We start from the raw sequence: 13,987 nt of genomic DNA, 5'->3' as shown, positions 1-13,987 counted from the left end.
ATTTGGACGGGGAGATGCCAGAGGCAGGTGACAGAGCCAGGCCAGCGGACAGATGTCGGGCACCGCTCTGCTCTTTCTCGAAGACGTGACATCGCTTGGTATTCATGGTGGAAGTACGGCCCAGGCAAAAGCAAACCCGACCCCGACCGGCTCTGGCGCATGAGTGAACCCAAGACGCAGCCTCTCCGGCTGCCCTTTCTGCCGCCTCACTCCGGCTCTGCTCGGCTGGCCGTTCCTGGACTGTAGCTCGGACAATCGAAAACTCTTCCCCGTCGGTTTCTTTTAAACGGCTTTATTGAGTTATAGTTCACGTGCTACAGATTGTATGCGTTTAAAGGGTACAATCGGTGGCTTTCGGCATATTCACAGATACACGGAACCGTCACGACCACCTAGTCACAGAACGCGATACGCACTCTCAACAGAAACCCAATGAGGTCCCTCCCCGCCGCGCCCCTGCTCCCCGCCAGGGGTGGAGGCGACCACCGAGCTACTCTACGTCAATGGAAACGGACGACGCGTGGCCATTTTCTTGCACTCAGCATCGTGTCTTCGAGGTTCGTCCACGCTGTGGCGTGTCGGCGCTTATTCCTTTCTCACGGCCGAGTCGGACCCCGCCGTGTGAATGGACCACGTTTCGCTTATCTGGTCACCCACCCGTGTCGGACTCCGGGTCGTTTCCGCCCTCCCCGCCGTTCTGCCCGTGGTAACAGCAGTATCTGAAGCTCGGACCACCTCGGAGGAAGCTTTACGTCCTCACGGAGCTCCTTGTTCTGGGGAGATGAACCGGGCTCCAGAAGAGGGGGTGGGAAGGAAGAGGGGAAGGGTTCGCCCAGCCAGGAAGCGCCAGCCACCGAGTACCTGCGTGTGCCAGGTGGGGCTCTGGGACTGCAGAGCTGCGTGAGGCCGGAAGCCCCTGCAGTCCAGTGAGGAGAAGGGACATCTACTGTTCTGCCTGCTAAGATCCATCCCGTTGTTCTGATCTTCCCCAGGGGAACCACCTGTCCCCAGCTGCCTGGTTCCCGGGGAGGCCCAGGGCCTGGTGTTTGGCTCAGGGGTGGGTGCTGATCTCATTCAGTCCGATGCGAGTCCATGGGACTTCGCCTGGCCTCTTGGAAAAGGTTGTTATTTTGGTTGGCTGCTTTTTCCTAGCGGGTTGTTGAGAAAATCGGCTGGAAGCCCGGGGCTGCTGATGGCCACCTCGCCACTGTCTGGAGAGAGCCAGGCTGAGTAAGCAGGCGGGAGGGAGGAAGCAGGGCCACGATATGGGAACAACCGGATCGAGCTGTGCCTAATTTTCTGTCACCTCCAGGCTCTGTAGCTGACCCAATACTCTTTAAGATTAAAAAAAAAAAAAAAAAAAAGAATTATGGTGATATTTGCTGGTACCTCGGAGCTGGAGCCCTGAACATGCAGTCCCTAGAGGAGGTGCTTCCTAAAGCGGAGACCGGGACGAACGCCCTGGCTTCCTCCTCCTTCTAACTTCTGGTCCCCTGTTCGTACCTGCAACTGGCTGAACCTCCTGGAAGCAGAGAGCCAGGGAGCCTGCGATGCAGAGGGGAGCGGAAGAGGGCGGGGATGGGTCCCTCGAACGGGCAAAGGACTAGGATGGCTGAGCTGGTAATGTGGTGATACTGTGGTTAAATCTGTTTTGAATTTTGATTATTTTTCTATTTTAATGTTGTTCTCAATAAGGTGACACTTTCAAACTGAAAAATGAAAAACAAACAAACAAACAAAAAACAAATGGAAGAAAAAAATTCCCTAGTCTCCTTTAATCTTCCCTAATTTAGAAAAAGACTTCTGTGGGACCAGAAGGGAAGGGGAGGGCTAACACCCAGATCGCAGGAAGCTGGGGAGCCTTTCTGGGGAACGGCCTTTGTTATTCCCTTCGAAATTGTCAACCTCTGAGAACAGCACTATAGCCAAAAAGCAGAAACAACCCAAACGTCCATCAATGGGTGAATAATCAAAAGGTGGTACGTCCATACAATGGAATATTATTCAGCCACTAAAAGCAATGAAATACTGAAACAGGCTACAACGTGGATGAACCTTGAAAACATTGTGCTAAGTGAGAGAAGCTGGTCACATAAGGCCACATATTGTAGGATTCTATTTTAAATCCATAAAGACAGAAAGTAGACGGATAGTTGCCAGAGGCAGGGGGAACGGGGAATGCATGCTCACTGATACAAGGCTTCTTCTTGGGATGATGAAATGTTTTGGAATTAGATAGTGGGGATGGTTGAGCAACTTTATGAATATGCTTAAAACCACTGAATAGTTTTAAAGGGTGCGGTTTATAGTATGTGAATTATATCTCAAGAAGGAAGGATGGAAGGGAAAGGAGGAGGGGGGGGAAGGGAGGGAGAGAGGGTCCACTTTTGTTGCACCTCGCTGACCACCAATCGCCACCTGGCCAGACCTCAGTCGAGAGCGTCATTCATCATTCGACAAATATTTATTGAGTACCCACTATGCGCCAACTGTTTGTGTTGGAAGTATTCATGCACGCCATGACACACGAGCTCATGCCAATCTGTGCTGAGGACATGAAAGTGCGCACTTACTTTGGGTGACCTGGCAAGCCTTGAGAGCCTGTGCTGCTTTGAATTAATTTGTCTTCACTCTGAAATAATGTTGAGACAGCTGATGAGTAATTATGACAATGATGTTAAAAAGAAAAACCTGTACAAGGAAAGAACAATACCAAGAACTAATAGTGATTATTTTATGGTACTGCGATTAGAGTTACTTTGTCTCTTTCCCAATTATTAGGTAGTACATTGGCTTTTATAACATAAATTTACAGATGATTTCTGGTCGCATCTTTGATTTGGTCACCACTGTTTTCATAAATTGAGTTGAATGTATTTAGGTGGCGCATCTACGGGACAGTTTGCCGCAGTCCTCCCTACTCCCTATTGCCTTAAGCTGGTGCCGTCTCTCATTCACACATCTCTCAAAGTGCCTGATTCCTGAAGGCATTTGAATTCAGGTCCCTTGAATTATAAAATAAAACCCTCACGATATACAATGAATTAATTGTCCACACTTTAAATCCCTGATATGTGGAGTTAGAATACTATTTAATTAGTTAAAAAATAAAAATTAACATGTTTAATTTCTAGATAAAAACAGAATTGTTCTTGGCACTTTTCTACATTGTTGGGTTGCTTGGGAAGGTAAAAACCCTCGTCCATCAGTTTAATAGGAAACCTTTGTAGGTCTTTTAAGCAGAAAGAGATTTAATACAGGGAAATAGAAGCGTATAAATGAGTTGGTGAGTCTGGAGGAGCAGGGTCTGGGCTGAACCTCCCTCCGGTGATGGCTCCCAGAATAACCCTACAGAACTGACCTGCCAGGAGAAGCAGAGACATTGTCACAGTGTGGAAGGTGGGGAATCAGGAGACCATTGCTAGAACTCTTGGGGTCCATAACACATTGTCAGAGGCAGGAAACTTCCATCACTGTGGCTGTACCTGTTTCTTGACACCTGAAGTAAAAAGCTGGACATTGGGTCACTACTGCCCCCTATTGCCTGATGTCCTTAAGAGACAATATCTCAAACTTGCAGGCATAAGTCTCCACACATGGCTGTGATCTGATCCTTATGACTTTACCAGATAAACAAATCACACTGTTTGCCCCTATCTTTACAGAAAAGGAAAGAGGAGATATAACATAATTAAGATCACACAGCTATGTGCAAAACTGGAGTGACAACCTAGGTTTCCTCATCTCTTGGCCAGTTCAATGAACTCAACTAACAAGTCATGAGGTCTTTTGTGGCCGTGTAGCATGGCCGGAGAGTATGGTCGTGAGTGACAGACTGGTAAATAACTGTAACTCAGTAGGCATAAATCTCCATTGTAGGCACAGAGGACAGGGCTAGTATTTGGCACAAAGATGTTAAGGCGCATTTCAGAGAGGCGACAGGCAACCTCTGAGTTGGCTTTTCAGAGATGGGTAGGACTATGTCAAACGGCAAGGCAAAGGGCAGGGCGCGGGGGAAATCGTCCCGGCAGCCGGTAAGATCTAGGGGTGCCGTGTGGCAGCAGGGTTTGGGGAACTGAGAGGATTCTGATTTGGGAGGATTTGGACAAGGTGAAAACTTTTCTTTTTACAGTAAAATTAGGAGCATCAATCTTTATTCATCTTGATTAAAAAAATATATGTAAACACTCATGCACCCTTCATTCGGGTGAAGATATAAAGCCTCGTGTCCCCTCTCAGTCGGTACGTACCCGCCTCCATCTGTCCCCCTTTGGTTTTCGGGGGGTGACAGGTCAACAGGGGACCCCAAAGCTCTTGGCCCCGGCCCCCGTCTCCTACGGCTTCCGCTGCTGTTCCCTCCAAATCTTTCGCCATCTTTCTGAACGATCCTAAGCGGTTACCGCGGCCGGTCGGGGTGTCTTTCTCGGTAGCGTCGCTTTCGGCGCCGCGGAGCGGGGAACGGAGGCGCGGACGGCGCTTTCTGGCCCTTCGGGGCCACCGTCCGGGCCCCGGGCGCGCAGCCGCCGTGACCCTCGGCGGCCCCCGTGCGTCCGTTACGTGGCAGCTGGCGGCGCCCGCCAATCCGGGCCGCCCGCATCAGCCCCCGCGGGTGGCGCAGCCGGAACGGGCGGAGCTGAGGCGGCGGCGGCTGGGCTGGCAGCGGTGGCGGCGACGGCGGCGACGGAGGCCGCAGTCCCTGTCCTGGCCTCGGCCCCTGCCCCACCATGGTGACGCTCGCCGAGCTGCTGGTGCTCCTGGCCGCCCTCGTGGCCACGGCCTCAGGCTACTTCGTGAGCATCGACGCGCACGCCGAGGAGTGCTTCTTCGAGCGGGTCACCTCGGGCACCAAGATGGGCCTCATCTTCGAGGTGGCCGAGGGCGGCTTCTTGGACATCGACGTGGAGGTGCGGGCGCGCCGCCCGCGGCCGACGCGGGCTCTCGCGGCCGCCGGGGGGTTGGCGGGGCCCGCGGCGGGCGCGGGGCGTGGAGGCCGCTGTCCGGGTCCTGGCAGGGGCGCAGGCCGCCGCCCGGCCCCCGCCGCCGCGACCCGCCAACGGCCCTCGTCCCCGCGTCCCGCCGGGCTCCGGGCCCCGGGCCCCCCTCGGTTGCTTCGTGGCTTTGGGTCGGCAGCTTGCACGGCGGGTTCCCCTCGGAACCGTTCGCCGAGCTTTGTCGCCCGGGCGCCGCGTGTCAGCTCCGGGCCCGGAAGGCGCTTCTCTGTCGCGGCCGGCTGGTGGCGGGACTCCGGGCAGCTGCGTGCCTCCACGTTACGGATCGATGTCGGGACGTGGCATGAAAACTTTTGGAGAAGTAAATCAGAAGTTACCGAGTGATGCTAGGCAGACGGACGTTCGCGTTTGTTTTTCTTTGCTTATCATAGAAACGACCTGAGTGTTGTACCTGTTTTCCCACAAACCTCCGGATACGTCGTTTAGCCATCTGTGACTAGGGAGAGAGGTGGAGTCGGCTCATGCACTTGAGGAGTAATGAATGCAGTAAAATATCTGGAGAAAACGGAAATTTTTAAGAAACCAGCAGTCTCTAAATTTCGTCCTGTATCTCTTTTCTTTTTCTTTTTTTTAACCAAAGCAATGATTCATCTCATTTTTCTTTTTGGAAACTGTATGTAATTAATATTTAAGTTCATCTGTTAGCATGATTTATTGGGTTTAGGGATTTTCCACTTGATAGTGAACATTAGCAGACTTGGGCACAAATTACGCAGTACAAGTGAGGACCAGAAATAAGGGGATAATGGAAGGAGTGGCTAGTAAAATTAACTAAGGCCTTACTGATCAACTTTGCCATTGCCCATGTTTTACAGGTGGAGGGGCTTTAAAGCGGAAGCGACTAGAGCAAGGCCCAACAGCTGCTATGTAGCAGATGGGGCCAAGAACATGGGTCTGATTTCCAGTCCAGTCCTTTTCCTTAAGCTTCAGGCATCTCAGATAAAGCGAATTCCTTCACTGGTTGTCAGTAATCAGGAAAACCTAGAAAGGCACCTTGCTCAAAATTTTTAATTTTAAAGCGATTTCTCACTAATGTCAAAGGGCTACATGTTTGTGGGAGGTGTTAGGCTACTTGGAGACTGTGTATGTAAGGTGCAGGTTTTGTGTCTGAGTTTACATATTAGTTGAACAAATAAGACAGTTAGTTGAAAGATAGAGAGCCTCGTTTCATAGCCAGTGGGAGCCCAAAGAGGTTTCTGTCACTAACTGATGTGGAGCTCAGTGAAAATTACATTTTCTTAGCGAATGTCCTGCTGCCAATGAACATCACTTACAAAGTTTAGCATTTTAAATCTTTTGTGATATCTCATGCATTTCTCTTCTCCCTCCAGATTACAGGGCCTGATAATAAAGGAATTTATAAAGGAGACCGAGAGTCCAGTGGGAAATACACATTTGCTGCTCACATGGATGGAACATATAAGTTTTGTTTTAGCAATAGAATGTCCACCATGACTCCAAAGATAGTGATGTTCACCATTGACATTGGGGAAGCCCCAAAAGGACAGGACATGGAGACAGAAGGTGAGATGAACATTCGGAAGGTTTATATCACTTTCTAAGAGTTAATATTAATTCTGTACATTTTTAATCATCTGAATGCAGTATTTATTTTGATTTCTTATTCTGGGTTCACTCACTGTCTTTAAAATTAAAAACTTCTTGTGAAATGTGCTTTTTATCCAGATCGCCTAATTAACAAGTTTCTGGAAGTTCATGTTTATATTTCTTTATAATTATCCCTTCTGACAGCTTAGGCACTTTGTGCTCTTGTGAGCATGTAGATTACATGCGTCTTAGGTTATTTGTTCTGTTAATTTGCAAGTCTTGGTATATGTATCTTTATTGCTCATTTGTATACATGACTAGTTAAGCTAAACTTTTTATTTTGTGTGTGTGTTTAAATCTTAAACTTTCCTTCAGGTGGTGGAGATACCTGGGATGGTATGTGGATTGATTTTTGATAGCATCTTTTTGCATATTTTTGTTCGCTGTTACCTAATTTCTGCTTTCCTTTCTAATCTGTTTGTTAGCATGAGAGTGTTTTATATCTTAACTTTAAAAAACAGTCCTACAACTAATTCGAGTTTTAGAGTGATTGTTTTTGGGTGGTTTTTCTTTAGTCGATGGGAGGTACAGGTTAGGTCATTTTAAATTAATAGCACTGGGAACACAGCCCTTGACATTTTGATAGTACCTCTTAAGTGGATGTTGAAGGGTAGAAAGATTTAACCATTACTGGAAAGATAAAAGTCTTAATTAGACATAGCTAATAGCAAACGGTGCTGTTGACTTCGTAGGAAGTATTTTGTAGGTTTATTTTAACCATTATTTAAGTTTTCTAACCTGAAACTTGTTTGGGTATGAAATGTTTAGATATGGTGACAAAAATTCTTTCAGTCATATGTTACAGTTAGATTAATTTTTATTCCTCATCTCACCAGCACTGAACCCTGAATTGATTCTTCTGGATAAATTACCTACCAGGAGCCAGCACATTTGGATGCGTTGTGTGTGCGTGTTTGTGAAGGGCTATCACAGTTCACAGTAGGATTTAGGGAAAGTGGCAGTTAAACACATTTCATAGTGTTAACATTAACATGTCTTAGATCTTGAGCAATTAGTGGAATACTGAAATTATAAAGATGATGTGTTAGGTTATAGAATCTATAGAATTTGGAGAATCATACTACTTAGTATTCCGGTGCTTTCTTTTCAGGGTCATTTACAGTGTAGGACTTGGCTAATTTTCAAGGAGAAGTGGGAGTTTTGAAGGACCTTGTGTGTTTGTTCATTTTCTGGAAATTAGTCCTTCGTAAGAAGTTCAAAATGTTGGGTGATGAATGTGAATATTGAATCATTCTTACGTAATCCTTTAACACAATCTAAAATTCTTGCTTTTGCTTGTTAATGTCAGTGAATGGCAACTGTCAAGTCAGGCCTTCCTCTAAAGCAGTGGTTCTCATCAGGATGATTTTTGCCTCCCCAGCGGACATTTGGCAATGTCAGGAGACCTTTTGGACTCTCATGGCTTGGCGGGTGATCCTGTAGCGCATTAGATAGCTAGCTCCCCACGACACAGGATTACCTGGTCCAAATGTTAGCAGTGCCGCCCCCGGAAAATGCGATCTAAAGTTTCCACATAGTGCATGGTTCCTCCAAAATGAAGCCGGTGAGGGAGGGTTTGGGATTCCAGGCCCTTGGCTTCTCTCGAGAAATTTAGGATTATTTGGAATCCTAGATGAGGCCCAGTCTTGGGCAGAGATAAAGAGACTCCTCCTGTGGGAATCTTCCCTTGTGTTTTTTCCCTACCTGTTTCTTCATCGTCATCACATAGCACCACCTAGGAGCATACGCTGATTCTTCAGAACTGCTAGCTCATCTTGCATTCATGTTTGGCCGAGGAGAACACCTGGTGTTAGACCTGGCGCAGCCGAGAGCTTGTCCGTGCTTTCAATGCCTGCTGGTCCCCGCTGTAGTGAAGTCATTGCTTTGACGCGCATAGAAGAGTGTTTGAGTTGAATTTTCCTAAGAATGTCTTCATGTTTTTCTCTGCTTAGCGTCATAGAGATTAAAGGTCTTTTTGATACTGCTCCTCAATTAACATTAGAGTTACATGATTAAGAGTAGATTTTGATTTTAGTTTAAATGTTATTTATGAATTATTGTTAGGGTATTATTAAGGATTTTGTTTTTTCGGTATTTTGTGCTCTGTTTTTTCCTTCCCCCAGTTTTTCCCCCTTTTCTGGTTGGCGGACAGTATAGTGAACCTCACTCAGCTGCAGTTCATTAGGAATTCTTAGGGTTAATTGTTTTCCTTTAGTCAGTAAAAATTATATAGTGTGTTCTCTACCCCAAAAGAGATTTCTGTATTGAGAATGGACTTAAAAAAATGCTTTTGAGAATTAAATTGTCATCAGTAGTCCAAAATGATGCCTGACCCATTTCTAAAAAGTTACTCCTTTACATGCCTTCTCTAAGCAATGTTTTTATTGTTTTATGAGTACTTTTCAAAAAGAGATTCCCAAATATGTGCTAATTTGTTTGCAAATCCTTCCGTAGCTCACCAGAACAAGCTAGAAGAAATGATAAACGAGTTAGCAGTGGCGATGACGGCAGTGAAGCACGAGCAGGAATACATGGAAGTCCGAGAGAGAATACACAGAGCAAGTAAGTGGGCGAGCGGGCGGCCTGCGCAGCGCCGTCCGTGGCGGCCACCCAGTGCCGCGGGGTCTCACCCAACCGCTCGCTTCGAGTTTCCTCGTTGAGAAGTTTTGCAGACACAATCAGACTAAATCATTAACTTAAAAAAAGCACTCATGCAAGGGTATTTTATACATGTTCGTAGAGCTTTGTACTACACTAGTTTATCATTGGGACGTTCTTTCTAAACCACTAAACGGTATTAAGGTTCAGCACAGTACTAAGAGTTTTTAAAACATATGGTCAGCTATGGAATGAAGGAAATTATTTTCTTAAAGCAGAAAGGAAAAACACTGTAAAATGGCTATTGCATTGGTTTTTAATCACATGCCTAAAACTTTTTGTGTCAGTTTGATTAATAGTATATGCTAAGATTTAGCTTTTTTTTTTTTTTTTTTTTCTAAAACGGAATGTTTAGTTTAGTTAAAATAGCACAGAAATACAAACAAGGGCAGTCACCAAGTGAAGACCAGTTTGGATTTCCAAATTCGTAAACTAGAAACTGAGAACGTGTTTGTGGAAACAGTGATGATTGGAAGGCCATGTTCGATTGCAAAAGCCTGTTTAGCCCATGGTACAGCCTTAAGCATTCTGCTTTTGCATCTAAAATTAAGAGGTAGCATATGTTGACCCACAGACAAGATATCATATTTTAGATCCAGGTCCACACCTGTGGTTCAGTGTCTTCCATCCCCCAGGTAGTTCTGAGAGAGAGACCTCACCGGGAGCAGGCTCTTGTCCGTGACCACAGAGTGACCTGGGCCAGGCATCTTTGTGCTGGGGCGGAGTAGGGAGGGGAAGGAAGCGTGACCCTGAGAGGTCAGCATAGGTAAATTTCTTCAAGGTGTGGATTCTGTTCTTCCTGCCCCCTTACATCTGTACTTACCGCTGGGGGAAGGGAACCTGCAGGACCTGGAGCATGGACTTCCCCTCTCCATGGGAGAACGACTGAATATGGCAGATTAGAGAAGTGCCCCATTCTCGCTTTTTTGGGGTGGAGTGGGGCATGAGGTGGACCAACGCGTGTACACACACTCGTGCCTCTTACACCATGAGTCCTCCTCCTTGCCACCACTCCGGGATCTTTACCTTCTCTCCCTCACCTGGCAGGGACCTGTCTGTGGGCTACCTTCTCTCAGGTGAGGGCCAGCCCATTCTGGGATGAGAAGGGCACTGAACAGTGTGAAGGCCAAGATTTTCACTGTTTTGCAGGCCAGGTGGCTTTATAGGTATAAGAGGTTCTTGGGGAACATAGCAGCCAGAGAAAGTACCCGTCTTCCGGTCTCTGAGTGGCCAGCCTTATGCTTTCTCTGTTAATTTGACCAGAGAGACGTTCACAAACAAGTTGAATTTTAGGCATTTAGTTTAATTTTGCAAGTGAAATAGTTCCTCAATGCCGTTTGTTTTGTACATCCGCCTACAGCACCCTAAGACAGAGATGAACATAAGACTTCCTTTTACTGCAGTGTGATAATAACGCTGTGTTGCCTACAGGTCAGGCTGATAAGTGCGTGGCGTAACGACAGTGTCTGATAGGCACATGCTCTTCCGGGTGGCTGCTTCCTGTGCTAGTACGCTTCATTTAATCTTAAATGAAGTTTAAGCTTAAAGATACATTTTTCTATAAGTGAAGGGAGATAGAAATACTTCTTTTGACATGGTTACTCAATTTGAAGTATTTACTCAGCCATTCCCTTTCAGACACAATCTTAAAATGTGGGTCATTGGCGATTATGCTAGAAATTGGTTACAAAGTTTTCAGTAGAAGTAAATGTCAGGCCAGGGAATTAGCACTATAGTTTAAGTGTTGGTTTTTAGGGTTCTAGTCAAGGTCCTTGGGCACCTGCCTATTTTTACTCTGGGAAGGGATCCTTTTGGAAACAACGTTGCTTTCTTTTCATTTCTTTTTGAGTGATTATCAGTCCAATAGCTGTTACAATTCTAGTTAATCTTTTTACAAATTGTATACAAACTTTTTGTATGTAAAATATGGCACCTGTTTAGCTGATTACTATGTTACTGTATTGCTAATTATAATTATTTCGCATATTGGCTATTTGCAGAAAAATCAGTAATTTAAAAATGTTAAGTCGATAGAATTGGATCAGAAACTTGAAAGAAAGTGATATAAGTTGATCAGAATAAATTCATGTAGTTATAGCTGTTACTTTAAGGATCCGATGCTTAGTTTAAGAGTGGGATAAATCATGAGACTTACTCAAGTTTACTTGGTATAACTGCCATTTCTAGTCCTCGAAACTGAGAAAACTCCCCCCACCTAAAACAAAGGCTAAGTACATAGTAGGTGATCAGTAAATATTTGTCAGGTAACTGTTTAAAGAAAAAGACACTTTGCCACATTTTGACTTTGGAGTGCTTTTCGGGGAACTAATCTCTTAGTTTTTTAAAGTCTGTTTTCTAATTTGGCAAAAAGAATTATAATGTAGGACATTTCAACCTGAGGGAGAATGTTGGATTGGGTTTTAACCCTACAGGTGTGACCTTGGGCAATTCACTTTTCCTCTGTATTCCACATTCATAAGCAGAGTTTGCTTGACTATACTCCAAATTCATTTAAATATAGAATTCTCTGCATCTAAGTATGTTGGGGACAGAAATATTTAGACTACGATAAATAGTGTTTAAGTATTGCTTTCATACAGAGTAAGGCTAGGGGATAGTTTATGATGCCTTTGTGGGTTTTTTGTTTTTTGTTTTTTGTTCTTTTTGGTTGTTAAATTTTTTTTGTTTGTCCTCAACAGTCAATGACAACACAAACAGCAGAGTGGTCCTTTGGTCCTTCTTTGAAGCTCTTGTTCTAGTTGCCATGACATTGGGACAGATCTACTACCTGAAGAGATTTTTTGAAGTCCGGAGGGTTGTTTAAAAAGCCTTTTCCTGATGATCCGAAACTCATAATTCACTGTTTACCGACAAACATCTTGGTCATAATAATGTCATGAGTTTGTATGTTTTTATTTTCCGAATTGTACATTCACAGCTTATGTTTCTTTGTGATTAATAGATATTGAGGAAAAAACACCTGATTAGGAAAGTTACAATGAAAATATGACATTTGATCGGCACAATTTCTTATTCGCATTCTGCCTCCATTATACAGGTCCTTCCAGAGCTCAGACACTGTAAGTGAAACATAGGCAAATACTCCTTATGATATCTTTTGTTACTGTAATAAAATGCCAATTGTTCAGGATAGTACATTACTAAAATGACTGCATTCTTTGGACCCCTTACCCTGCAGTTCTAGTCATTAAAGATTCATTTTGTTGAATCCTTATGAGAAACAACAGTCTGAATCGTGACATTTTCTGTCCACCTAATGGCAGAGCTCTGTGACTTGGGAGTATGCTACCAGGTTGGTACTTTTATACTTCGTGTATTTGGTTTTGCTTTAAAAATTGGAATTAACCCAACAACATTTCCCCCCCTAAATTTTCACTTTGAACCTTAGGACTTCACCTTTACTTAAATTGATGACACAAGCAGCTAATAATCATATCTGGTTTCTGCCCGACTGTGTAAAAAGTCTCCGTTAAAGCCGATTCTCTGGGGGTCTCAGCCCACGGTCGCTCTTTCTCTTTCCACGCCGGCACATGTCCCTCTCTCCTCTTGGCGCGCAGCGGTATGCATTCACCTAATTGACAGCAATCTGGATGTCTGATGGCAGAAGGTTAAAGCCTCCGATTTCATCGCAGTGATATACAGCCACTATTTTATTTTTGGTCGACGGCATTTGGCCACTCTATAATTAGGGTACTGAACATCACTGTCAGTACTAGGGTTTTGGTTTTTGTTTTTCTTGGGTCTTTTTTGGCACATGTGAATTTTGTTTTGTATAAAACGAAATGACTTTATCTTGGTCTCTGATGATGGGTTTAAAATTAAAGGAGCATCTGGTTTTGGTGTGGGGACGATCCAGGATTATGTTGTGACTGATGTATATTAGTTACTTGTACATTATTTTTTTTTCGGATCTTTGCAAGGGTAAAACTACAAGTAACGAGTTTTATATAATTAATTTAAATTTGTTACAGGTTTTCATGTTCAGGATAAACAATTTTTCAACCTTGGGTGAAAATACTTGCAACAGTTTAAGGTGACTGTTTTACCTTAGGACAGCTGTTGTATGCCAATTTATTTTTTTTGTGTGTGAAAAAACATTTCAAAATTGAATTAAAACATGTAAATTTAAAATTGGTTGTGTATCTAATCTGCCCCAGGTTCAGTAAATAAACAATTCTTTTTAAAAACAGTTTTAGCATTCCGTGTTTTATATATTAATGATTAATTCACATTGTTTGTTTCTATTCATATTCAAAATGAGACATGTCCACGTTTCCTGAGTAATTCTGCCTGTTACAAATGACTGACTTTCTCTGTCTGAACTTGAGGACAGCGATAGGAAACAACCCAAGTTTAGATTTCCTGTGTGGGTTCTTTGATGGGTCAGTGATTACAAGATTAAGTTTTTGTTTTTGTTTTTTATTTGGAAAAAGTTTTGAGCGATTTTCACTCAATTACCTGATAATTTAAGACGGGTTAAGTGATTTGCCCAAGGCTTCGAGATGAAGAGTGATTGGTGGAAACAAACTAGTTCTCTGCCTTTTGAAACTATTCCTCCTCCTCCATGACACCAAGGGCCTGCTAGTAATAAAAGAAACTGCCACTTACAGAGCCCTGTGATGTCCTGGTGCGATGCTAAGTGCTTTTTACGCTCTGTCTCATTCCCCAAAACCACTGTTACCTTGGGTGCT

General features: G+C 44.4%; 1 protein-coding gene and 1 long non-coding RNA gene across 2 annotated transcripts; one reads left to right on the top strand and one right to left on the bottom strand.

The window, feature by feature from the left end:
- Positions 1 to 276: 276 nt before the first annotated feature.
- Positions 277 to 4,489, bottom strand: LOC107515205. Its single transcript, XR_001597965.2, has 3 exons — positions 4,251 to 4,489; positions 2,574 to 2,632; positions 277 to 1,334 (listed from the first exon to the last, which is right to left on the bottom strand). It is a non-coding gene; the product is annotated as an uncharacterized LOC107515205 (long non-coding RNA).
- Positions 4,490 to 4,623: 134 nt separating this feature from the next.
- On the top strand, positions 4,624 to 13,485 carry TMED2 (transmembrane p24 trafficking protein 2). The gene is made up of 4 exons (XM_016153731.2): positions 4,624 to 4,904; positions 6,341 to 6,533; positions 9,072 to 9,179; positions 11,975 to 13,485. Exons 1-4 carry the CDS (start codon positions 4,725 to 4,727, stop codon positions 12,097 to 12,099), a joined length of 606 nt encoding a protein of 201 aa, XP_016009217.1. The 5' UTR covers positions 4,624 to 4,724; the 3' UTR covers positions 12,100 to 13,485.
- The last annotated feature ends 502 nt before the right edge of the window (positions 13,486 to 13,987 follow it).

Source organism: Rousettus aegyptiacus, unplaced genomic scaffold (assembly GCF_014176215.1).
Source record: "Rousettus aegyptiacus isolate mRouAeg1 unplaced genomic scaffold, mRouAeg1.p scaffold_m13_p_5, whole genome shotgun sequence".
In the NCBI taxonomy this organism is placed as follows: domain Eukaryota; kingdom Metazoa; phylum Chordata; class Mammalia; order Chiroptera; family Pteropodidae; genus Rousettus; species Rousettus aegyptiacus.
Note: the sequence above shows the minus strand (reverse complement) of the source record. Positions and strands in the feature narration are given on the sequence as shown.